This window comes from Panthera uncia, chromosome A2 (assembly GCF_023721935.1).
Source record: "Panthera uncia isolate 11264 chromosome A2, Puncia_PCG_1.0, whole genome shotgun sequence".
Taxonomy (NCBI): Eukaryota; Metazoa; Chordata; class Mammalia; order Carnivora; family Felidae; genus Panthera; species Panthera uncia.
This window is the reverse complement of record NC_064816.1, coordinates 78,200,483-78,228,231: the sequence shown is the minus strand read 5'-3', so window position 1 is coordinate 78,228,231 and position 27,749 is coordinate 78,200,483. Positions and strand designations below refer to the sequence as shown.

Sequence of the window (27,749 nt, the reverse complement as noted above, 5' to 3'; positions counted from 1 at the left end):
TAAGGGCATTTATAAAAAATAATGTACCTTAAACTAAATATTATTCCTATATATTTCTAATTTATAAAATATTTTTATATATTATCTATATTATCATCATTCTCTTTCTTTTAAAATTATCTATTCATTCATTTATTTCTCCCCTCACAACATGGGAGTGTCAGAGCTTAAAAGCGGGTGAGGAGAGAAAAATGAAATTAAGAGATTAATTAGATGTTCTTAGTCAGAAGGTTAAAAAATTTTGCCTAAATTGGTTTGACTATGTTGAATGGAATGAAGAGAAAACAAACTTAATTTTTTTAAAAACCTGGAAGAAGATGGAGGAAAATGAGGTATAAGGTGTGTAAAACATGTTTGATAAATTTGTCTGGAAAGAATGTTATGCTTAAATGCATTCTTTTCCCTTAACATTTCACTCAAAGTTTTTATAACTATCATTCTTGTATGAGGGAATAATAGCCAAATATCTCCTTCACAGCACAGGAACCAAGTCTCAGTGAAGTTAATGATCTGTATATTCAAGAGCAGGTAGATCCAGGGCTAGAATCCATGTCTTCCAAGTATTCAGGAATAAACACAATCGCCAAAGTGTAAAGTGAGCCTGACACATTTAGAGAACATAAAGAGGGTGACTAGGGTATCTGGCTGGAATGAAGGGGATATATAGAAAAGTCATAGGAAATCAAATTAAGGAAATAACTGAGATAGATTACAGAGTGCCTTAAAACACAATAAAGAATCTAGATTTTTATCCATGTCAGTTATTTTTGAAATTATTTTTAAAGCAAAAAATATCCTTTTTAAAGTAAGAAACCTTATATGAGATGCCAGTATGCAAAACAACTAAAAAGAAGGTGGTTTCTCCCATTGAAACTGTTCCCTCCTTCCTGCCTCTCAGCCTCTGAGGAGAAAAGGTTGAAAATTGATAAAAGGTTTAAACCAAGGAAAGTCTGAAAAGGCATAAGTCTGACAAGTGGGCAGGGCTGTGCTAGAGCAAGTGGCATAGAGACCAGGTGGAGGAACCCACCGTGGGAGGAAGAGAGCACAGAGGCATGGTTGTCAGTGGGAAGAGGAGGCAGAGATGCCGGGGACAGAGGGAGAATCTGAACAGAGCCAAGAAAAGTTCAAAGATTCACATGTGGGCAACTGTAGAATATAATCACAAACGTGGTGAAGGAAAGCAGGAGGCTGCTGGTTTTGATGAAAGGCAATGATGTACCTTTTGTCATGTAGACATTTCTACTACGCTAGGCTACAGCCAAAGGAATAGAAAGTAACCCCTTTCTACCAGTTTTCTTCTGTTTTTCAAATAGATGAAACAAAAGTGCATGGCATGAGTCTGAAAGCTGCACTTTTTGCCATATTAACAAAAAAATTTAAGTGCTTAACATTTCACCTGAAACTCCAACATGAAGAATATACAGAATCCCCGATGACTCACCCCATTCTACAAAGGAAAAAAAGACCATTTCCATTTTTGTAAACTTTCTGTTCTTCAGTCTGGGTAACTAGCACATTAATTTTTTTTTTTTATCTTTAAAAGCTAGTTTTTCCAGGGGCATTAAGTACAATTTATTTCAAGCATAATTATTTTGAAATCCAAGATTTTTCTGGTGCTTCATAAACTAAATGGTAAAAGTGAAACTTGAGGAATCTGTACACCCAGGCAACCACAGTAATTCTGATGCGTATTATTTTGAGAATAAATAACAGGTTTTGGCAAGCTGCGTGTAAAGAGGACAGTCTCCTCTTCCTCTGTGATTCTGAAACTGGTGATGCAAGCGCTCCCGCCCTTTTCTGAGAACACAGAAAACCTGACTCAGGCAGGCAGCTGCGGCTATTAAAACAGCGCCGGCCCGCACGCGTCCCCGCTGGGGTGAGGGCCACCGCCGCCGCCGAGCAACGATGAAGCTAGCCAACTGGTGGGGGCTGAGCTCGGCTGTCCTTGCGGCTTATGGCGTTTTGGTTGTGGCGAACAATGAAACGGAGGAAATTAAAGATGAAATGGCCAAGGATGCCTGCCCGGTGAGACTAGAAAGCAGAGGGAAATGCGAGGAGGGGAGCGAATGCCCCTACCAGGTGAGCCTACCGCCACTGACCATTCAGCTCCCGAAGCAGTTCGGCAGGATCGAGGAGGTGTTCAAGGAAGTCCAGAACCTCAAGGAAATGGTAAATAACCTCAAGAAATCTTGCCAAGACTGCAAACTGCAAGCTGACGACAGCCGAGACCCGGGCAGAAATGGACGGCTGTTACCTAGCCCAGGAGCGCTAGGAGAAGCCGATGACAACAGAGTTCGAGAATTAGAGAGTGAGGTTAACAAGCTGTCCTCTGACCTAAAGAATGCAAAGGAGGAGATCGATGTGCTTCAGGGTCGCCTGGAGAAGCTCAACCTTGTAAATATGAACAACATAGAAAATTATGTTGACAGCAAAGTGGCAAATCTAACATTTGTAGTCAATAGTTTGGATGGCAAGTGTTCATCTAAGTGTCCCAATCAAGAAGAAATACAGTCACGTCCAGGTATGTATAATGTCTTCTTACCATCTGTTCATGAATATTATATAGCTAGACAGGATCTATAATCATTAACTTTTGCAAAGAAGTTAGACAAAGGACAGATGAAAGAAATTAAGCCTTTTATTCATCAAGGTAGTACAGGAAAAACTAATATCTTTGCAAATGTGACCACAGAAACAAGAATTAATTACAAAAATCATAATTCTGTATCCATTAGAAAGCACTTTCAATTTCAAAGATCTTGTTTGTTAATGCCAGAGCTACACACAAACCAAAGTAGAGAGATATTATTTCTTAATATTTTACTGCATTTCACTTCTCATATCTCCTCATTGAAGTGTTTGAAGACAACACAGATAAGGCAGTATTTCCAGCTGTGCTTTGTTCATTGGAAGTCAGTTTCCTGTGGTTGGCTGACTACTCCTCTCATGTGGCCACAGGAAATCTTTGCAAGATTTTAACTTATCTGCCAATCATAATCCCAAATATCTAGTGAAAACAGGAGATTTTATAAATGGAATAAAAGCAGCTATATGGCTTCATGTGTGTGCAAAACTTTTTGCTTTGTGTGGCACAAAAACATTTTAAGGGGAGAGTTTTGGCATGACAGAAGACCACAAACTTAGTTACCTACTGTGCCCACAAACTTCTAGCTGTGGCACTGGTTCCTCCAAATGCTGGCTTTCCACCTGATTCACTGCTGCTGATGGTCTTGTTACACTTTGGAAAGCCATCTCTGCATTAGGACCTCCACTTACCATGCATGTAAGGTTGAAGGGATATGGTGCCTGGGATGGAGATCACATTCATTTGGAACAAGCACCTCATGTGTGCTCCATCCCCAAGGAATCTGCTAGGGATCTGAAGGTGGGGCTTTCAAGGACCACTGTTGCTAATACTCCTGCCAGCCCATATCTGAACATACCCTGAATGGCAAGGCAGAAGTTCACGTCTTAGGTGACATCCCTGGGTGCACACTAGATTTGCTGCTGCATGGCAGCTTGTAACGATATGAACAAAATTCTACCGTCTATTTTTATACTAAGAGTTTAGGGGAAATGTTGAAATACTTTGAGTTCTAAATACACATGAACAGATTTTGTTTTGAGTAGTAACTTACTTTATCTGGCCCAAATCCTTATAAAAATTATCTAAGAGTAAATACCTGTATTTGATTCCTACAGAACCATCCTGAACATAACCACCTGTTGTTCTTTTCTAGAAACCAAACATGTGAAACACTGGCTAAATACGTTCCAGATAATAAATTCAGAATAAGAATGTTGGTATAGAGAGTATGATGCTAAGTGAAATAAGTTAGTCAAATAAAGACAAATACCATATGATCTCACTTATATGTAGAATTTAAGATGAACATAGGGGAAGGGAAGGAAAAATAAAATAAGGCAAAAAGAGAGAGGGAGGCAAACCATAAGTTCTCTCTTAACTGCAGAGAACAAACTGAGGGTTGCTGGAGGGGAGGTGGGGAGATGGGCTAAATGAGTGCTGGGCATTAAGGAGGGTACATGTTGTGATGAGCACTGGGTGTTGTGTGTAAGCGATGACTCACTAAATTCTGCAGAAAACAGAACTACACTATACATTAACTAACTTGAATTTAAATAAAATATTGGAAAGAGAAAAGTTTGCAAACGTATGCATGGAAGCATTAAAAAAAGGATATTGGTATATTATTGAAAAAAAATCTTTTTTTTACTTGAGTTTCTTAATTTAGTTGTCAAGAAAGTAAAATAAATATGAATTTATGATCAAGTCTGTACATTAGAATTTTAATACATAATTTGGAACATATCCTATAAAACTTTCTGGCAGAAGAGGATATCAGCCCCGTTAGGTGAAAGGAAATAGAAACTCTGCTTCTTCTGTAAACATGGAATGCAGTTCTAGAAGGGTTGGAAGCATCTGACCTTGAGGACCAAGGAATGCAGTAGTTACAAGAACAAGCTTTACAGCCAGCCAGATCTCAGTACGTGCCTTGGCTCTACCACTTAATGCTTCTGTGAAGTTGACCAAGCCACTGGTTCTCTTTGACCCTAACTAAGTATCCTCACCTGCAGACTGGAAATAATACCTACATCATAAGGTCAACGTGCAGACTAAGTGTGAAAATGTTATCAAGTCTTTGGCAGAATGCCTAGAACACATAAGTAGCACTCACTAAGTATTACTAAATTACCAAAACTATTTCATTGACTTCGTTGTTGTTTTTTGTGAACATTGTTACTATTATTACCAACCAAGAGTATGTTGGAGAGCCTTGTCTGCTTTATAGCACCAAGTTCTTATTCTGAGGCTTTAATAAACATTTGCTAAACAGGTTCAAGTAAATTTTGCAGAGCAAGGTTTCATGAACACCACTGACTAAATTATCAAACTGCTTTTGTACATATAAAGAATTCTTCATATGCATCATTTTTAGTAACAAAATCCAATGTCTTTCTCTTCTTCCCCCTTCAGTTCAACATCTAATATATAAAGATTGCTCTGACTACTACACAATAGGCAAAAGAAGCAGTGAGACCTACAGAGTCACACCGGATCCCAAAAATAGTAGCTTCGAAGTTTATTGTGACATGGAGACCATGGGGGGAGGCTGGACAGTGCTGCAGGCACGTCTCGATGGAAGTACCAACTTCACCAGAACATGGCAAGACTACAAAGTAGGCTTTGGGAACCTCAGAAGAGAATTTTGGCTGGGGAACGATAAAATTCATCTTTTGACCAAAAGTAAAGAAATGATTCTAAGAATTGATCTTGAAGACTTTAATGGTGTCAAACTCTATGCCTTGTATGATCAATTTTACGTGGCCAACGAGTTTCTCAAATACCGTTTGCACATCGGTAATTATAACGGCACAGCTGGAGATGCCTTACATTTCAGTAAACATTACAACCATGATCTGAAGTATTTCACCACCCCAGATAGAGACAATGATCGGTACCCCTCTGGGAACTGTGGGCTCTATTACAGTTCAGGCTGGTGGTTTGATGCATGTCTTTCTGCAAACTTAAATGGCAAATATTATCACCAAAAATATAGAGGTGTCCGTAATGGGATTTTCTGGGGCACCTGGCCTGGTATAACTGAGGCACACCCTGGTGGCTACAAGTCCTCCTTCAAAGAGGCTAAAATGATGCTGAGACCCAAGCACTTTAAGCCATAAATCACTAAACTCATTCCTCTGGGTATTTATTACCTAATAGGGCAATTAATTCCTTGAGCACTTTGGAATATGTTTTATACTCCTTTACTATGACTAAAAATTTATCTCTAGGAATATGTTCTTATGCTACACAGCATTTGAAATAAAGCTGAAAAAGCACACATTTTATAGGCGTCTTTTGTTGCTGTTATACTGTTATCCAGATGAATATTTGCAAAGCAATTGGGAGTGTTGAGAATTACACATTAGATTTATGATTCCCTTAATTTCTATTAATTGAAAGATTTTCTATTTACTTATGTTACTTGCTATAATTATGAAATCATTGTTTCTTTAGCAGGCTGGATTTTTACACAAGTAATCTGTATTTTGATTGTGATTTAAATACCTTTTTTTCAGGCTATAGTCAGTTATTGGCTCTTTATGTCTCTAAATACCTTAATCCTCATTCTGAGATAAACCTTCTCGATTTATGGCATTTCTTTTGGGTCAGGAAGACCCTACAGCATTTTAGCTCCCAGACAAAGGGAAATACATGTAATTAAACCTGTTCATGTACTATTTGTGAAATGTAAAATATTTGTCATTTAAAATATTTTGGTGGTAGCATAATGTCACTCCTAAAAGCATTCAGAAAATTAATTCAACCTTAAAGACCATGATTTAAAGGTTATTAATTCACAGTTGATAACTCTTTAGGTGTTGGATGGTTAAAACTGCTTTACTATAAAAATTAGCTTCCTTTGCTTTGATTGCACAACAGTTTTTAATTTAAGATTGCTCATTACTGTGCATGACTACTGGTAAGCTTTCTTTTGGAAGGGTAGGTGTGGGTGGGGAATGAAGCATTTATTTATAGACTAGATTACTCTGAGGGCCAAAGCATTTATATCCAAAGCAATATTTTCATTAAGTGATTCACTTCATAGAAAGCTAAGTTTTATAAGACATATGTATTTTGATATATATAGAATAGTAGTTCAAATATTATGTATATCTTAACCCTAACTGGTGTATTGCTTATATTTTTATCAGAAAATTTAAATACAGGTGTTTATTTTTTTTAACCAAACTAAAATATATTAAGCTTTTATAATTCACTAATTCTGGAGTGCAGACCATTTTTTACAGATTATTAAAAAAATAGTGTGTTAAATTTAATCATTGTAAAAAAGGGATCATTTCAGAGAGAACAGTGGTATTCTGTTGAACATTTAAAATATACTCTAGAATAAAATTTGAAACAATACACTATAGTGTATGTGAGTCATAGAAATGTATTCAATCTTTAATTTCTAGTTTGTTTCTACCATAGTAACTCAAAATATACTCAAAAAGATGCAACTTTACTCATAATTTGAAAATAATTAAGGATAGTAGCTTTAGGAAACAAAGTAACTTTTCAAATATTGCCCTTTATAGAAAATTCTAACCAAAAAGAAGCAAGATACTCTTAAAAATATATGACATACAAAGTTTTCAGGTACACATGATGAAAATTAAGTTATTATGAATACTATTAAAGTATTAAGGCAAGAGAAATGCAAAGAGAATTGTGACAGCCAAAATACAAAATATCATGGTACATTTCAAAAGCTTCATATCTACTCAATAGTATAACAGATGTAAATGTAACTGATTTACACTTTTATTCTTTTTTGTTTTTTTAAAAAAAGATTAAGAAGATTTTTATTTTATACAATGTATTTATTTCACATAGAATTTTCATTTACTATATGTAATTGTTGATATATGCATAAGTTTAAGTCAATTCCCATGATCAAAAATGGACTCATGAAGCAGGATCTGATCCTCTCAAACTTCTATTTCTCACACTGAAAAAAGGAAAATATACGGACTCTTCGCAAAATACAGTTCTAAAGAAAAATAGCTCATAAAGCGAGTATCCACTGATATAATGGGAATGAGATTATCATTTCAGAAGATTTGCCAAATAATCCATTAATCCATGTAAATACTCAAAAGCTGCCTTTTATCTTTCCACTTATTTCAAAGGATCAATTTTATTTCTATTATACTTTTATGACACTTTTCCAATAAAAAATTCTGTGACATAGAAATTCCTTCTTGAAATCATTTCATGTCATTTATAAAATGTATTTTATACTTTATCATTTCATGTCATTTATAAAATATATTTTATGCTTTGCTAATCTTTAACATGTTGATGGAAATAGATTATATCTGAAAGCGTTTTGCTTTAACATAGTTATTCACTAATATGTGCTAATGTTCACAAATGTGGATTGATTATTAACAAATTGGTTCCATTTTAAAGGCTAATATTTGTTATCTTAATAAGACTTTATTTCTAAACTTTATCATTCTTTGAAAATGTTGACTAAAACTAGTCCTTAGAAATTCCAACTGAGGGGCACCTCGGTGGCTCAGTCGGTTGAGCCTCCGACTTCCGCTCAGGTCATGATCTCCTGGTCTGTGAGTTCAAGCCCCGTGTCGGGCTCTGTGCTGACAGCTCAGAGCCTGGAACCTGCTTTGGATTCTGTGTCTCTCTTTCTGTCTCTGCCCCTCCCCTGCTTGTGCTCTCTCTCTCTCTCAAAAATACATAAACCTTAAAAAAAAAAAAAAAAGAATATATAAGTGAAAATAGAAGTCCTTAAAAAAAAAAAGGAAATTCCAAGTGAAACTGATCCACTCATTGCTAAGAAGAAAAATCAAATTTTTCCTATAGGCAGTAATGCTTCAAATGAATGAATGACACATCTGTCCAATAAAGAGCTTAAATATACAAAGTATAAAACATACTCTAGTAACAAAATTTGCTGGTCTTATTTTTGAGTGGCTACCCAGGGAAAGGTTTTAAAAGTAAAAGTGATGGGTAATGTCATCATGATAAGCTTTTATTTAGAGTTCTTCTTTTCTTTTATGTATAAATAAGTTTATGTCTCATGTCTTTTAACCACCCTATAAAATAAAAGATTTAATCTTCACATCTATTTATTTCTGCAATATGGAAACATTAAATATTGTTAGTAAAATAATATTTATATATTTACTCTTGTCTGAAAAGTTGCATAATGTTCACCTAACTAGACTTTACCTTTGACTCTTTTTGAAGACTTTAATGAGTTCTATTTCATTAACAGGAAGACCATTATCTCACTTCCCTCCAGCATACTGTTGACACCTTTGAAATACAAAAGTTTCCGTTTTGTTTTGCAGCATTTAGCTCCATCTTTTTCCATCATTAACATTCCTGCTGGCTCAGCCCTCATCAACTCCTTTGGATAATGCAAATGCTTTCTCAGAGTAACCCATGCATCCAGTTTCCACCCTCCATTTCACTGTCAGAGAGACTATTTAAAAATACAGTTGTTATCATATTATTGCCCTGCTTAAAACCTTCCAACAACTGCTCATTTCCTATATGATAAATCCAGCAAATAAACCCCCTGTTCTTGCACAATCCCCACATTCCCTGAAGTTTTCATTATTCTGTGTATACTGTTCCCTTGGTCTAGATAGAAGGCCATCCTCTACCAGAGTTTTGTCTTCTTACTGCTCGTGATCTAGAGCAGGGACTCAGAAGCTGGACTTGTTAGGTTTGAATTTCAGCTCTACCATCTGCAAGCTGTGGGATCACAAACACAGTCACTTAATCTCACAGTCCTTTGGTTCTTTCAGTTACAAAATGGATAACAGTCGGGGCACTTAATCTCACAGTCCTTTGGTTCTTTCAGTTATAAAATGATAACAGTAGGGGAACCTGTGTGGCTCAGTCCGTTGTTAAGCATCTGACCTCGGCTCAGGTCATGATCTCCCAGTTGGTGAGTTTGAGCCCCGTGTTGAGTTCTGTGCTGACAGCTTGGAGCCTGGAGCCTGCTTCAGATTCTGCATCTCCCTCTCTCTCTGCCCCTCCCCCACTGTTCTCTCTCTCTCTCTCTCTCTCTCTCTCTCTCTCAAATAAATAGAAACATTTAATAAACAAAATTTTTAAATGGATAACAGTAGAATCTGCCCAATAGAGTTATTGAGAGGATAACATACGAAGCACCTAGAATATATATATGTATCACCTTCTCCCCATCCTCCTCTCCCTTCTCCTAAATAGTTACCTCTTTTGGGCATTCTGTTCTGGTAACATTAGGAGGGGGTTGGTACCCCTCTTCTTCGGTCCTATACCATCCTATATATTCCTTATTATATGTACATTATTCAACAATTGTCTGGGTTCTACCTTGAAATCAATCTGTTTGGCTGGATGTAAAGCCAATTTGTGACAGTGTTGTTATTCAAAGTGGTTCATAAATATGTTACCAAAGAGAGCTGTAGTCTGAGGAAGCTGGAGTTATAACTGGGGAAGGAGCAGATACTGTCAAATCTGAGGATTTGGGAGATTGTGAACACAGGCGAGAAGTGGTTGAAGCCAGGGGGAAAGTTGGCAAGAGAGGATCAGATATACTATAGACTGGATACATACATACACTGGCAAACCTCTAATTTAGAAGGGGTTCTGGGACCGTGCCTCTGTGTCCATACCACACATGACAGTACCAGAACACACCGTGATTGTTCTACCCGTGTTCCTAAAGAAAAAAAGTGTTTTTTTCATACTTCTTATACCATATTATAATTTTGAAATTAATTTTAATCATACCAAATTCATGAATGGTTTAATTTTTAAAAATTACAATGAGACTAAAGACCCCTTTCTAGACCACCTTTAATTCCAATCTCCTCCCTCTCCCCAGAGGTGACAAGAGAGTTGGCTGAATCCCAACTAATTTCATCCTGTGTCTTGCCAAAATGCAATGTCTACTGAATCGTATTTATGCCAGGTTTCTTTTGTTTACTGATTGGGAAGAGTTGGAAGTGAGAATAGGAATGAGGGAAATTGGGTATACTTGGAGAACTCACTCCCCTGAATTCCCAAATGTGAATGAGCCACCTTTGCTCCTTGAAGTGGCCCCTCTCCCCACACTGAGGAGGCTCATCCTGTTGCAAGAGTGTTGCTTTCTCTTCTGAGGGAGAGATCTTATTCTCCGTGAGGCTCCTTCATCCCACTCCTCAGCCTCTCCAGACCTGTAATCAGGGCATGCTGTCATGTAAATTATGACGTCAAATTGGAGGAGAAGCCTTTATACAAATTTGTGAATTTTTATCAGCAGAAAGCTGGGGAATACATGTGGGGACAGATTTTGAGGTTGCTTGACTAAGGAAGCAAAAAACAGAATTTCAGATGAGACCGGATCTATTGATATGGGTATATTTACCAGAAGTTCTGGATTCTGTGGGCTAGCTTGAGCAGAGGTGTTTGCTTCTAATAGTTCATTTGATTAGTTAACGAAAACCTAGTTTCGACAGCAGCTCACGCTAACTAAAAAAAGAAGCCAGAAATGTCTTGGAACGTAAAGCCTTGTGGAGATAGAAATGTTGAAGTGGATTCAGGTGTAATTCATTCAAAAAAGCATTTACTGAGTGGATACCATGTGTTTTAGGAAGTCAGAGATACATCAGTTACCAAAAACCCTGTAGTCAGGGAGTTTATATCTTATCAGAGGAGATGAATAAATAAACAATATATTAAAATGCCATAAAAATTAAACAGGATAAGGGATATAAGGAGTATGAGAGGAAGGATTCTATTTTACATAGGCAGTCTGGGGAGACCTCCCTGAAGAGGTGACATTTGAACAGTCTTAAAGGTATGAGAGAATGTGCCAGACAGATGGCTGGGAGAAGATATCCAGGCCAAAGGAGCATCAGGTGCAAAGGTGCTTGGCCTGTTTTAGGGTCCGCCAGGAGGCCAGTGTAGGAAAAGCAGACAGTCTAAGACGGAGGGGGGTTGGAAGATGAGACCAGAGGAGCTGGGGAGCTGGGGTGTCGTGGCAGCTGTCAGACCATCTAGACCTTAAAAGTCATGGTAAGAATTTTGCCTTTTCCTCCACATAGGTAAAAGCCCTAAGGGTTTTGACCAGAGGAGGTACATGATCTCACCCACTTTGAAAAGGGCCACTCTGGTTGTTAAGTGGAGAATACGACTGAATCACGAACAGTCATCTGACAGTGTTTGCAATGATCTTGGAGAGAGATGTGCACCACGGTGGTTGCAGGGAAGTAAGTCCTGCAGGCAAAGCTGACAGAATTTGCTGACCAGAGATCGGTGGGGGCGGGGGTGGGGGTGGGGGGGGCGGTGAGAGAGGGTGGGGGGGTGGATGGTGAAAAGATCAGAGGGATCACAGAAAACGACAAGACTTTGGCCTGAGCAACTGTGAGGGACGGAGCTGCTGTTCACTGAGGTGGGGAAGGCTGCAGGGAGAGCATGTCTGGTAGCTGGCATGGGGTGAGGGGTGGCGATCAGCAGTTTTGAACATTCTAAGCTCAGAGATCGATAATCCATCCCAGCGGATGGCATTTTGAGAGCATGATGTACGGAGAAGACATCTAGGGTTCAGAAATGCAGGTCTATATTTAGAAATACGAGAATGTAGATGGTAAGGCATCCATGGGCCTCAATGAGATAACCTAGTAAGTGTACATGGAGCAAAGACTCTCCCAGAAGAAAAGTTGGAGATAAGGAGGAACCAGCACAGCTGCATTCCCCCCACCCCCACCCTGCCCACCCTAGAACTAGGTCGTTTTCAGAGGTCACAGGGCTGCTGCCTTATGGAGAGGGCAGAGATTTATTCCCACTGGAATCACAACTTTCTCTAGATTATTTTAGATTTAGATGTGCTTTTTCTTGCTTCTGTCAGCAACAGTATTTTGTTGAGAAACTAAATGTCTTTTTTTAATGTTTATTTATTTATTTTGAGAGAGAGAGAGAGAGAGAGAGAGAGAGCAAGGGAGGGGCAGAGAGATTGGGAGAGAGAGTCCCAAGCAGGCTCTGCACTGTCAGCACAGAGCCCGACGCGGGGCTCAAAATCACAAACTGTGAGATCATAACCTGAGCTGAAACAAGAGTCAGATGCTTAACTGACTGAGCTACCCATATGCCCCAAATTACTACATGTCTTATAAGCGAATACTGTATTCTGTAAATGGTATTCTATAAATCATTGCTTGTGACTTAGGCTGTCACTTCACAGAGAAGGGAGGAGGGTCACCTATTGAAGTCTCAGATACTGCATCTTCTGGGACACAGCACCTTGTGAAGTTGGAGTGCTGTGATGTAGGATACGGTGTGTTTATGTGTGTGTGTGTGTGTGTGTGTGTGTGTGTGTGTGTGTGTGTGTATAGAGAGAGAGAGAGAGAGAGAGAGCAAGAGAATTATGAACTAGGCCACAGACCAAAAATGTTCTTTGTTAACAGTGTAATGCTGAACTCTGAGTAATCACGTATGGTCATTTTAAATCATTAGGGTACTAGTTTGCTATTATTATAAACCTTTAGTTAAGCAGAGACTGGTTTTACTCTTTATTTAAAAATTGTTTTTTCATTATTTACTTTTGAGAGAGAGAGGGGCAGAGCATGAGCAGAGGAGGGGCAAAAAGAGAGGGAGACACAGAATCCAAAGCAGGCTCCAGGCTCTGAGCTGTCAGCACAGAGCCTGATGCGGGGCTCGAAGCCCATGAATCGTGAGATCATGACCTGAGCCAAAGTCAGACACTTAACTGACTGAGCCACCCAGGTATCCTTACTCTTTAGTTTAGAGACATCAATGATGTCAAGGCTTGTTTCTTTCAAAAACATTTTCCAAAAGTTATCCCAGTTAGCAATAACCAAAATCTTCTGTTTCTAATGGCTTTCAAAGTGTTAACACTAGAATGGCTATAAATGAATCTGACAGGCAATTTTTACTTAATGTTGGGTCAAGCTGGAAATGGGTGTAGTCCTCTGTATATGGGTAGGTTCCCCTTGTGTGTGTTTGCACACATACACACACTGATGAACATGTATGATACACACGCAGGCTTATGTATGCTATTTGTAACACATGCTATAATATGCAAGGAAACCTGCCCACTGAAATAAATTAGATATGCAGCTCATAGAGTCAAAAGTCAATACAAAAAAAAAAAAAATCACCATGAGCCAATAGCTACCATATTTTGAACAATGCTATTTATTTATTTATTTTAATTTTTTTAATGTTTATTTTAGAGACAGAGAGACAGAGCACAAGTGGGGGAGGGGCAGAGAGAGCCAGAGACAGAATCTGAAGCAGGCTGCAGGCTCTGAGCAGTCAGCACAGAGCCTGACACGGGGCTCGAACCCACAAACCGTGAGATCATGACCTGAGCTGAAGTCGGACGCTTAAATGACTGAGCCACCCAGGCACCCCTGAACAATGCTATTTAAAACAGACTGACATTGGGACGCCTGGGTGGCTCATTCAGTTAAGCATCTGACTCTTGATTTCAGCTCAGGTCATGATCTCACAGTTCATCAGTTTGAGCCTCACATCAGGCTCTGCACTGACAGTACAGAGCCTGCTTGGGATTCTTTCTGTCTCCCTCTTTCTCTTCCCCTCCCCTGCTCTCGCTTGAGCTCTCTCAAAATAAATAAATAAACTTAAAAAAATAAAATAGACTGACATAAAAGAACTTCAGATAGTTTTCTTTAAATCCCCTGTAACAAATTCTATGGATTCATGCTGCTGTTATTCCTTGAACTGGAATATTTCTTTCCTGTCTCTCTTTTCCTCCACAAGCCCATAGCCTGGCTCCTTCTCCTTTGCTCCTTTTACTCTTTGACAACTGCTGTCAGGTCAGCAGCCTGCTGTTCCCATGTCCATATTCAATTCTGCCTTGGCACTTTTGCTCACCTAAAGTCCCAGGGGTAAACCAAAACGAAAACTATGATCTAGCTAACTTGTGATCAGCATCTTCCTAGACATCACAAGGTATCTCAAAAAGATCTGCATTATTTTATTAGCAATTTTCAGAAGGAAACCCACACTATACCTCTCAGGATATAAATTCTTCCAAAAAAATCATATTTAAAAATAAGTAGCCTTTTTGTCTTAGCCTCTTAAAATACTTGATATTACATTCATGTTTATTATTTTAATAGAAATATTTATTATTTGCCTACTATGTGTATAGCATGATGCTATATGTTTATCAAAGTATTTTGAATGAGACTTTTTCTAAATAATAATTATATAAACTCTCAAAATCTGAGTCTAATCTCTAGCATTCAAAGTTTTCTCAAGTAATTAAGGATGATGCCATTTAAGACAAATTGCTTCTCTCTTACAAAAGGCCTTATACAAAGGTTCATCTTATTTGGGAATCATGCAGAATTTGAAAACTCGTTCAGTTTCTATCTCTGGAAATTGGCTTTCTCATTTCCTGCAAGAAGCAAATAGTTTGTGCTCATGTACAAGTTTATCCAAAGACGGGTCCACAAAACTGTTTGCTTACATTTATTTCCCATTCAGTAACTGTAGTATCAAATTTTTACCAGTTAATTAAGTAACCTTTTTTAATTTTTGTTTAGAGATTCTTCCTTCTGAATTCTAATAATGATAAGCAGCTGTCACATGCTGAGTGCCAGTCTTGTGCTGGACACTTTCCTTGGAGCATTTCCAATGTTTTCTCTGCTGTGAGTAATGTTGCAATAGGGAGGTAATGTTTTACACTTAACTAAAGTCTTCCCTGAAAAAAAAAGCCCAACAATTAAACCAACCTCTGTTCCCTAAAACTTGTTGATCATCTGTAGACCATTACCCATTTTCAGCTTTCCTGGCTTTCTTGGTATATTTCTCATGAAATGGGCTAATTTTGCATGACAAATTACCTATGGTGATTCCATGGTAAAGTACACTCATAAGTAAATTTCAGTATCACCCCTGCTCTGACTTTCTATGTGAATTTTTCAAGTGGAAAATGATTCCAATTAAATCTCAATTTAAGGTGAGGCATATTTTTTTGTATCTTAACAACACAATTACATAATATTCTGGTGACAGGAGATATTTTAAAAATTAATACATTTTCAAGGGTGTTAATGTCCCTACTTAACCTAGCAGTTAAAATTTATTTTCTTCCTGCAGCGAAGTCAGAATTTATAACAACTCTGACAGAAAAGGCCAAACAAATATTCTATGCTCTCCAAACACTATTTTACTTCCATGGTTACATGGCAGAATTCACTGATGAAAACATTCTGCTTAAGTACAAAGCACTTTGTAAGTTCTTTGGAAGCCAAAAGATCTCTCATGTAAATGCCAAAGTTCTTATTTTCATTTGTTACATAAAATAATTCTTTAAAAATGTAAACATCACTTACGAATGAATGGTGTTAGTGATGGTGACTTTCTATTTCTGTTCTATATTCAAGTAAAAATTTTCTCTTTATCTGATCAAGTCAACGATTGCAAATCTACAGAGGCTCTCATAGCATGGGTAGCTATGCAAGATGGACAGGAAGACTGACATTTGTATGATGAATACGGAGTTGGTGTTTAACATGTTGAACAACTAGAGTAGAGCTTCTCAAACTGTGTCCCTAAGGTTCTGCAGACATAGTTCATGAATGCCAAAAAAAGCAAGGGTAGGAAGAAGCCAGGAGAGTGTGTGATGTATGAAACACTGCTCGCCTAGTAAATAGTTCTGATTTAATTTCATATCTTGGGGGTCCACCTTAAATTTCACTTAAAGGACAGGTTTGTTTTCAAAAAAATATTTGAAAATCATTGCCTCCCCACTACATATCTGTTTGGGGGCTCAGCCAGCAAAAATAAAATTCATATAGATGCATGACGATTCTAACCTGGCATGGTATTTCTAACTTTAGGCATTTAAATCTCTGAAGTTTTAGGTAGACTCAAGGTGGTTCAATGCATTCAGAAAGTTGGAAGACATTTCCTCTTTAAGTTTGCTTTGTAAAATAGTGATTCAGTAGTGTGTGTGTGTGTGTGTGTGTGTGTGTGTGTGTGTGTGTGTGTGTTTTGTGGGGTTTTTTTAGTAGAAGGCTCTAACTAGTTACTATGAATATTCATTCTTTGAAGATGACTTGGCTACACGCAAGATGGTAAGCTAATTAAGAGTTTGCTAGGAATATCAAGACAAACAGCAAAGGCTTCCTGCTTTCAATGTTCCTAAGGCTACTAGTTTAAAACACAGGAAAGAAAATAGTAAGTGGGATAAGGTACAGGCACTATCCAGGGAACTGACAGCAGCAAAAGTGATGACACTTTGTCAGGAAGAGGGGTGCTTGAAGAAAAAGATAGGACCTGAGCTTTCCTTGAAAGATGAGAACAATGAAGCCCAGAAATGTGAAGGAGACCACTTCTGGGCTGGGTATGGGATGAATAAAGGCATCAATCAGCAGGTTGGAAAATCAGGAGCTAGTTCAGAAAACAATCATGTGTCTAACTTGGCTGGAGCATGGAGTCTGTGACCAGGGACAGTAACAAAAAGAAGAAAGGAATGGTGGAGACTGTAAAGGAATTTTCCTGTATGGTCAAGGAGGTGACACTTAATCTTAGGCAAGAAAATTTAAGGGAAGGAAAAATTCAAATTTAAGTACAGTACCTACTATCTCCCCTGCCACCTCCTGATTGCTCAGTTATGTGCCTGAGTCTGTGAGGTGATAATGGGATACGGGGTGAGAAGGAAAATTAGAAGGAACCCTGAAGACTGTTTTACAAAATAATGAAATGACCAAAGATATCAAGGAGAGGATGGGTGGAGATAGGGAGGGAAAAAAAAAAAACAGTTTGCGTGTAGGGAAACAATTTCTAGGGAAGTTTTTAAAGAGGGGCTTAGAGGCGTGTGGGAGAGGCATGTTCTGTGACGAGGAATTTTAGGAGGTTTTGCTGCATGACATGCCGTGGAACTCTTTCCTCTGTTCTCCAAGGAGCGTTCCGTACAATCAGAGTGCTTTCCAAGCCTTTCTGGAGGCAGATCTGTGTTTCCTTTAGGCTGTGCTGAGATGGATTTTAAGGTGGGAGAGAGCTCAGTTTTATTCAGCTCACAAACTATCTGTACAGAGCATGGGGTTTCCCCAGTGATGCCGGTGGTGACAGGAGATGTGAAGGAGACCTTCCCCTCTGCATCCTTCCCCTCTGCATCCCTACATCCAAATCTGCTTTACGTAGTGTGCTTCTGTGTAAGGTTTCCACTAGAAACGAGTGACAGAAGCAGCTTAAAAAACTGTCTACCACCAGGGTAGACACCGAGGTACCCCTGAAGGCTAATATGCTGAGAAATGTACTATTAGTGTAAAATGAGACTCAGAGAACCAGATTGAATTGCTCAAGGTTGCATGGCTAGGACATGCACACGTAGAACAAAGACCCATTTTTATGGAACCATTCCCCCACCCTCACCGATCAGAGATTTTCTTTTCCAAGCCATTAAGATTTAAGATATTTTGAGCCTGTTGATTCTTAGACATAGTCTTTTCAGATGGCATAGTCTCTCTTTTTTTTAATTTTTAAAAAAAATGTTTTTATTTATTTTTGAGAGAGAGAGAGAGAGAGAACCAGCAGGGAAGGGGCAGAGAAAGAGAGGGAGGCAGAGCATCCAAAATAGGCTCTGCACTGACAGCAACTAGCCCGATGCAGGGCTCAAACTCAGGAACCATGAGATCATGACCTGAGCCGAAGGCAGACACTTAACCAATTGAGCCACCCACGCGCCCCTAGTCTCTATTCATTTAATCTGAGGTTTAATGTCAGGTAATTCTTATACCTCCTCGTTTCGTATCTCTGATGCACCCTGGTGCACCTGTTTGCGTCCGCTGGGTATGGATGGGCTGGGGATATGTAAAGAACTTTTGCCTCAGAAGGCATTGGACGTGGCATTAGATTCTAAGCATGCTGCTGGCATCTCCTTTCTGTTTGCCCTTACGGCACCATAAATGCCCAATGGAACAAAGGTTAAAATATGATGACTCAAACTATCAACATGCTAGGAGAAAACACAGGAAACAAATTTATCATCTCAGAGTAACAAAGGTCTTCTTAAAGTATGACATGGAATTTGAAGCTGTAAAAGAAAAGCACATTAAGAAATAAATTCCCGCCCAAATAAATACATTTCCACATAAAAAAAACCACCTTAAGCTAACTCAAAAGAAACCCAACAAACTGAAAGCCTTTTGCAATGCATATTACACACAAAGGCCTGTTTTCTAAATGTATAAAGAGTTTCTATGAATCTATAAGAAAAAAAAACTACACAATAGAAAAATGGAAAGAAAATGTGAATAGAATTCACAAAAAAAGAAGTACAAATGGGTCTTTGTAGTATCCATGCTTCTAGCTTCTGTAGAGTTGCCGCTTTGACATTTGTACTATGTGACTATGCTGGCCGGATACACCTTGTTCTAGACAACCTGATAATATGCCTGAGTCACCTTGCCTTGGCCTCCTGCCTCCCTTATTGTCCCCCTCCCCCACTTTGAGAGGAATCCTCCTTCCAGAGGTATACTTTCAAATGCAAACCAGCCAATCCAGAGTCCACACTCTCAACCGGCTCCTTATTAGGTTCTCACATTCAGGCCACTATACACTTTCCCTTATCACTACACCCCCACACTCCTACCCCTGCCCCATGCCAAGTACCAAATAACTAGGGACAGCCCCAGAGTGACAAAGATCAAAAAGTTAGATAGCACACAGTGCTGGTGTGAGTAAAGACACATTCATTTATTGTTTCTGGAAATATAAATTATTACAGCCTCTATGGAGAGCACTTTAGCAATGATAACAAGATCAGAAAACACAGGATTCGTGATCTGGCAATCCTACTTGTAGGTATATCTTCAAAAGAATTGAAAGCAAGGATCTTGAAGAGATATTTGTACACCTGTTGATAGCAACATTATTCACAATAGCCAAGAGGTGGAAATCACCCAAGTGTCCATAGACAGATGAATGGATACACAAAATGTGGTATATACATACAATGGAATATTATTGAGTCTTAAAATGGAAAGAAATCCTGTCACATGCTGTAATATCAGTTTGAACTGCGTGGGTCCACTTACACATGGAGTTTTTCAATAAACGCAGTAAGGTGCTTATAATGTATTTTCTCTTCCTTATGATTTTCTTAATAACACTCTTTTTCTCTAATTTATTTTATTGTAAGAATACAGTGTATAATACATATAATGCAAAATATGTGTTCATCAACTATGTCATTAGTAAGGCCAGCAGTAGGCTATTAGTAGTTAAATTTTGGGGGAGCCAAGCTATATGTAGATTTTCAACTGTGCAGGAGGATTGGCACCCCTGATCCCCATGTTGTTCAAAGTCAAATGTATATTCAAATAGTTCTTGGGTTTCTGAAGGTACTGTTTCACAAGATGCACATTCTCTACTGAGAGCGACACGCTTTCAAAAGCCAACTTACTTTATCTCCCAAGAACTTTCTCAAAGGAGAAAACTATACCATTAAGTATTTCTTCCTAATCCTTATTTTAAAAAGCAACATCTGGGGCACCTGGGTGGCTCAGTCAGTTAAGTGTCTGACTTTGGTTCAGGTCATGACCTCACGGTTCATGAGTTCGAGCCCCGCATCGGGCTCTGTGCTGACAGCTCAGAGCCAGGAGCCTGCTTCAGATTCTGTGTCTCCCTCTCTCCCTGTCCCTCCCTTGCTTGTGCACTCTCTCTCTCTCTCTCTCTCAAAAATACATAAATATATTAAAAAAATAGAAAGCAACATCCATTTGCAGTGACAACTAAAAAAACAAGCATCTGAATATAGATTATTATTTCTAATATTTAATCGCTTTGCTACAACAGTTTAGCTAAAGAATCAAAGAAAAATACAGAGGTAATTCAAATTTTATTAAACATATAATGAAAAATAAACACAAGCAGGCACACATACACAAGCTAGGTCCTCATTATGTCTGTAAAAGAATCAAAAAAGAGAAAGGGAAATTAAGGACAATTAACCACACAGATGAAGGGTCAGATGAGCTGCTTGCGGCAAGGCCGCTGTGGCATTTTTCTCTGGTTCCCAGCCCTAAGTCTAGCCTGTGCTCCATGCTCAGTAAAGATTTTTAGAATGAGTAAAGGAAAATAATCTCCAAAAGGAGGCAGAGGAGCTACCAATTTTTTTTTGTCCCCGATTTTCAACTCTTTTCTGACTCTCACTTGCTACTGATCACAGCCTGTTCAGATGGCAGAGTTTTCCAACAATACCTCAGATTCCTGGCCAGAATCAATCTTCATGTTTTTCATTTTTAAAAGTGCCAAGGATGGGGCACCTGGGTGGCTTGGTTGGTTAAACGTCCGACTTCAGCTCAGGTCATGATTTTGCAGTTGGTGGGTTCGAGCCCTGCGTCGGTCTCTGTGCTGACAGCTTAGAGTCTGGAGTCTGCTTCTGATTCTGTGTCTCCCTCTCTCTCTGCCCCTCACCCGCTCACACTCTGTCTCTCTCTCTCAAAAGTAAAATACACATTAAAAAATTTTAATAAAAAAATTAATAAAAGTGCCAAGTATAAGGATCCCCTAACATGGAACTTTCTTTTCTGTGTCCCTGGACTCCTGCAGTGTATGATTTTGCTGATTGAATTTAAGGGTGTTAATCTACTTTGCAAAGTGGAATATGGCTTGTATTCTTACGATCCTCATATAAACCTTTAATCTTTGTAAATAGGTATTAGCCATGTCAATATCCCAAATGTTTAAGTGCATTCCAGGCACCTCCCAAAGTCTTTTTCCATACTGGAAAGATTTTAAAATTTCCACCTGACTGTCAGACTAAAACAAAAACCAAAAACTTTATGGGAAACATGAACCTATCTGTATTATTTAATAAATTATCAGTCTGTTTAAAGTTTCTTGACAGCCAAAAAAAGATCTTGAAAAATTATTCTTGCAAGGCTGCCTGGATATCTAAAGGAAAAGTGAACAGAGGCCAAAAATAGCAAGACTTGTAGAAAGATTTAAAAAAGAAATTTAGTAGTTTTTTTTTAATGCATATCCTCTGTGTACAGCTATTAATAAAGTGTGATAACTAAGAAAAGGAGAAGGAAGCTAAGGAGAAATATTTAAATAGAACATTAAATATTTATCTTTATTTTTTCTTTTAATATACAGTTTACTTGAAAAGTCAATTTGTAAAATCCTAAAAGAGTAGTGTTTAAATGTATGAATGTCAAGTGAAGAATGTCATCAGATGAGATGTGCGCTAAGGTAGGACACAGGAGATAGCGTTCCTTCTGCGGTTCTGCATCTGTCTGGTTGTGCAACCCAGCAAGTGTCAACGTTTTTAGAACTTTAAGATAAAAATAATATCTTAAAATTCCTATTCCTTATAGAATCCCTATGAGAATTAAATTACACACTTAAAACTATGTTGACTAAGTTCCTTGAGTGTGGGGATCTTATGTTTTCATCTTTGTAAGCAGTTACTTGATTAATTCATGTATGAAAGAAATAGGGATCATTTTCATTCGTGAAAAAATTTTAAATTTCATTCCAGATTATCTCAGGAAACTCCTTAGTACCGATAGGGGGTCAAGCCTAGAAAATGAAGGAAGCTTTGGTAGCATCAGAAAATCACCAATGTTTTCAGTAACTACTTGAAACTTTTTTATTAAAAATTCCTAGGCTTATTTAATCTGTTACGAGTCTTAGGAGAACAAAATGTATAACAAATGAGAAAGTATCTTTTGAACATGTGACTAGGGAATTAAATGATGGCCATGGTAAAAGGTGCCGTTAAATATACATAAAAAGTAATGTGCAATTTTTTCAGAAGGCAATCTGAATACAATTGAGAACCTGTTCTGTCTAGATATCCAGCCCAAGGACTTCCCTGGGAAGTTCATGACCCACATATTGGACATTCCTTTCAGGCCTGTTTCTTCTGAATTTTCTGTCACTTAGAATGTCATATTCCAGCCACTTTCCTAAATCGGAAATCCAAGCATCAGTTCAGACTTTTTCTTCTTTTCTTCTTTCTCACTCTACTTCCCCCATCTATTTAGACACTAAGTCCAGCATTTTCTACTTCCTTAATATCTCTCCTATATATATTCTGTCCTTTTCCCCACTGCCCCTGCCTTGATTCAGTGTCTCCTTACATCTTATCATGATCATTGAAATGCCATTCTAATTGGTGATATGGCAGGAATGGAACAGAGACAAATTTAATAGATGTTTAAGAGAACCAATTGATAGAATACAGGAAGAAAACTAGGTTTGGGAGAAGAATAATGACTTTAGTTCTGAGCATGTTTAGCTCAAGGTGCCTTGGGGTCATCTGGGAAAGATATTCCCAGTATGTGCACGTATGGGTGTGGGCAAAGCCTAAGGACAGAAAAGTCGGTTCATAGTGAACACTATGGATATGGCAGAAATGTCCCCTCTCATGTCCTACTCCTCCAAAAAGCTTTTTCCAGATCATCTCATTCCCACAATGATTATTCCTTCCATTCAATTCTAGTAACTCTAATTGCACCTTCCAGTTTCACAATGATATGTTGCTTTTTGTTGATATTTAATATTTCAACCCCCCCCCCCAAATTAAGCTTCTACAGAATAGTAACCTTTGATATGCGTTATGCCTGTGAATGCCTATGGCATCTAGGGTGACTGGCAAGAGGCTCAAGGGACACCCCCTGCCCCCCGGTTGCAGGAAACATTGATCTTGATCTGAGTGGGAATATGGCAAGAATGAAGAACAGATAAATCCAAGAGATACTGAGAGAGGTATTTAACTCTCAAACTGACAAAGAGAATACAGGAGGAGAATTAGGATTGGGCGAAGAATGATGAATTTGGTTCTGAACACATTGGTTATAGGACTATGTAAACATTCAACCAAGCTGTATACTGAATATTTGTGAGCATCACTGTATGTATGGTATGTGATAACAAAAATATTTTTGGATAACAAAAATGTTTAAAATAAAAGTAAAATAGAGCAGCATCAAATTTTCAATAAGACAAGGAAAGTCTGTGGCGTGTCAGGCCTCATACATAGGCAGCAATGGCAGAGTTGGGAAGCAGATGTCTAGCATTAACCCGCACAGTCTACTGACAGAAATCATGTGGCTTAATTCCCAAGCGCCACTTGGAATCTTCATCCCAAAATCTGAATTTACACAGTGTAGTTCCTGCCCTGTTAGGTCTTATTGATTAATATAATCACAATGTCAGTGGAGAATTCTAAATTCTCCATGCAAAATATTATATGATGAGAAGATACTCAATAAATATGTTAAAGACCTAGTAACACATGACAGGTGTAGCCTACAAATGCTGTAATAGTTGAGAGTTTGTAGAAGATGCTGGCAAAGTTTCTCCAAGGACATGGGCATTAAGCTAGAAGGTCCTAAAAGGTAGGAACAGACACAGGGGTTGCAAAGTACAGCCTATGCAAGTATTTGATTTGATTTCTTTTTGTTTGAATGGCACAATCTTTCAAGAGATAATGTGACTAGACATATTTCTGGACAGCCGTAACCTTACATCATGCTTTGTGTATATGTGCCCGTTTCCTAGGCATCTGAATGTGGGAGAGTCCCTATGAAGGAATGCAGCATAAACAGAAGATCATGAGAGTCTAAGTGAGTTATTAGATTGCACAAGTAGTTTGGGCCCACATCACTCAGTGCCATGAAAACCATCCTGAATGTATTCTGCAGGCAATGTTAACCAAGATGATGACCCCTGTGTATTTCAGTAGTGTGGGCCAGTTGTGTGACTAGCATTAATAACAATAAATACTGTAAGCAGCTTCTGGTTCTTTCAATGTGATGCCAAGCATCTGGACCTTTGGAAGTGAATTTCTTCCTGCTTTCTTTCAGTTGCAATCTGAACTCTTGCTATTCTGCAGAGAAGGCTTCTGTTTAGATAACCGAAGGAGGGAAGCTTATATAAAGTAGGTTAAAAATTTTGTTGAGACTCATAAATCTTAGAGGAGTGTTGAAATGATTAGCAAATAAAGCTATAGATGCCAAGAGGAACAGTTTTAGTGGTGCTTCTTATGGAAATAAAGTTGTTTGAAACCAATAACCATTCTGCAAGGTTGTGCTGGCTTGAGGAACAGTTGTCATGCAATGAAATTACTGATTTAATTACTGATATAATTTTTCACTACTCAAAAGGGTAGGTAAGACAGCTCTTTGACATTATAATGTAAGGTATTCACTTTATCAGGGGCTGGTCATATCCAATGTTTAAGAACTATAATTTATGCATACATGTATGCTGAGAGATTGAGATATTTAATTGTTATATTGCAGACTAACATGCAGGAGAGGTTGTCCTGAGTTCTCCTTTGACTGTACAAAAGAAATCTTTCATGATTATTTATCTGTGCCTTAAAAAACTTGATCATAATTTTTATTATTAGCATAACTTTTGGTAGAAATAAACTCTAGTTTAGCCTTATGTTTTATTTGATAGAATTATTAAGGGTAGTGGTATAAAAGTACAAATTCTATTGCAAAAAGTTGGACATATGATGGATTTTAACAGAAACAGAGAACCCTGGTCACTTAAAAATATTGAGACTAGAGATGTGGATTCATGGTTTTAAATATGTAAATATAGATATAGAAATAGATACGTTTGTAGATAAATATATTCATGCATCCATTGCCTAGCTCTGTCTGCTGAGAGGACTTAGAAGCAGTGACAGACCAGTAGCAATGGACATACCCAGCATTGAGATCTTAGTTTGCAAATATATCTTTCTCCACTAAAAGGAACCAGGGATCTTTGAGAAATGGCTGATTCCAGGGTTAGAGCAAAGAAAATGCAAGATGAGCCTGGACCATATTCTTATAACAGAAAGTAAAGAACTACACAAAGAATCATAGGGGCATGCCAATAGGACAAGTGAGCCTTCCTGAAGAGGTGTATACTGGCCAAATCCAGGACAATTGAAATGTCAAAATGAATAATGATAGTAATGGATTATAACCCACTGAAAAGAAAAAGAACTCATAGGTCTAGAAAGATAGATAGATGGATAGAGAGATAGAGATAGATGGGGAAAAGGTAGATAGAAAGAAGAGAAGGTTCTTCCTTACAGTTGGAAGCCAACTAATAAATGTAGAAGGAATAACGGAAGTAGACAATCATCATTTGGCAACTATCATAATAATAACTGATTTGGGCAAGTATCATCAAGAAATATATAACTAGTAGGTGAAGATTTTAGGAGGAGTAGGATACTTAAATAGACTCAGAGTATCTCCCCATAGGTACTTACTAATTTCAAACAGAAAAACAACACCTTTACTGAGGAGAAAACTGATGGAAGTCACCACCTTAACCAAGTGATCAAATTAATACCACCAATAATGGGACAAGTTGACATTGTGTGTTCCTGATAGGACATTTGTATATATAAAATAAAATCTCAACAGTGGTGGCAGCTATTGTTTGAAATATTTACACCTACAAAATATTTGGGTGGGATTTGGTTTTGCTTCTTGGTTTTGAATAAATTCTGATTTTGTTCTAAGACTTTCTAAGCTTATTTCTATTACGACTATCAACTTACTTAGATGTTTTATTCAGTTATATCCACATAATGTTAATGTCCAGAATTCAGATGTTCTGTAAAATACTTTCTAAAGTAGAGTTCTCAAGCATGACAAGGTAACAGTTGCATATATAGTCAGTTACTATTTTAAAAAAAAACCCTCTCCTTGTATATAGGCATTTCCTAAATGTTCATCTTGGTTTTTTTTTTTATTAGAAAATCAGACAAAAATCCTATTTCCCTTTTTGTTTCTCTGCTAATAGGAAAGAGTGGATTTTAATGCCCTACTGCTCTAGCTACAGTTAGGTAAATGCGTATTTTTCTATCATTGGATGTCAAGATCTTTTATCTTCATTTTATGGAAGTAAATGCAGTGTATTCAATAATGAAAGGAATTTCCCCTTTTATTTCATTTACAAACCTATGGAATGTACTTAACTGAGCACATATATGCAAATATTTATTATGCTATAAAAATGTCAGAACCTACACCACTGTGTTCATCCAGGATTGTAGGATAAGACTTTGGAAGAGAGGGTGGGGATTATTTTATTTTCAAGTGCTTCAAATGATACATATTGCCTACAGGTTACATGTAATAAACCATTTTGATAATAATATTAGCTTCACCTGAATTTTAAGTAGATAATGATTCAGGTCTTAGTATAGTAATACGTAAAGAGAAACATACCTCGTGCAGACAAATGAAAGCTGGAGTTGTAGATAAATCAACAAACCGTTCATCTTGGATGTTAATTGTGGGTGCTATGGCATAAACGGGGTCCTTTTGATCCTTTTCATCTTTTTCCTCTTCCTCTTCTGGTTCTGTGTCTGTAGTACTGTCTTCCATTTTTCACAATTCTAAAATAAATCATTCCATTTTCAGCTATTTCAGGATGTCATCGCTTATAAAGTAAAATGGGTGGAAAATAATAAAAGCAAGCAAAAGTCAACTGGAGTAAGCTAGCCTCCAATGAAATTATAGGTCAGGAAAGTTGGCTATGGATAAATTATTATAAAGACTATTTTGTTGTAAAGATACACTTCATTGCTACATTCAAATCAAGAATTCTTTTTTTTTTAATTAAAAAAGTGTTTATTTATTTTGAGAGAGAGAGAAAGACGGAGTGTGAGTAGGGGAGGGGCATAGAGAGAGGGAGACATAGGATCCGAAACAGGCTCCAGGCTCTGGCTACCCAGGTGCATCTCAAATCAATAATTCTAATTTTTTTTAATGTTTATTTATTTTTGAGAGAGAGACAGAGTGTGAACAGGGGAGGGGCAGAGAGAGAGGGAGACCCAGAATCCAAAACAGGCTCCAGTCTCTGAGCTGTCAGTACAGAGCCCGACGCGGGGCTCGAACCCACCAACTGTGAGATCGTGACCTGAGCCGAAGTCGGACACTTAACCAACTGAGACACCCAGGCGTCCCAATAATTCCAATTTTTAAAAGCAGGCTATTGTTGCACTACTTGGAGAAAAATGATATGAATAGAATGTAAGTTCCATGAGAGCAGAGACTTAATTTTATTTGAGTTGGCACTCAATCACTATTCATTGATTGGGTAAATACCTGTAACTTCCACTCTTAAAATATAACAAAAAGTTAATTCAAATTAGTTTTGGGGAAATAAATGCCAACACACTGTGGTG

At 37.9% G+C, this 27,749-nt stretch overlaps 2 protein-coding genes across 2 annotated transcripts in view; one reads left to right on the top strand and one right to left on the bottom strand.

The window, feature by feature from the left end:
* CCDC146 (coiled-coil domain containing 146) overlaps nucleotides 1–27,749 on the bottom strand; it is a 114,445-nt gene that overhangs the window by 71,366 nt on the left and 15,330 nt on the right. Inside the window, exon 2 of the mRNA XM_049642831.1 lies at nucleotides 26,788–26,957. Within this exon, the coding sequence (XP_049498788.1) occupies nucleotides 26,788–26,946 (159 nt within the window). The 5' untranslated portion in view covers nucleotides 26,947–26,957. The remainder of the gene's footprint in view (nucleotides 1–26,787; nucleotides 26,958–27,749) is intronic.
* Nucleotides 1,722–7,566, top strand: FGL2 (fibrinogen like 2). Its single transcript, XM_049642863.1, has 2 exons — nucleotides 1,722–2,521; nucleotides 4,997–7,566. The coding sequence occupies exons 1-2, from the start codon at nucleotides 1,906–1,908 to the stop codon at nucleotides 5,701–5,703; spliced, it is 1,323 nt and encodes a 440-aa protein (XP_049498820.1). The 5' UTR covers nucleotides 1,722–1,905; the 3' UTR covers nucleotides 5,704–7,566.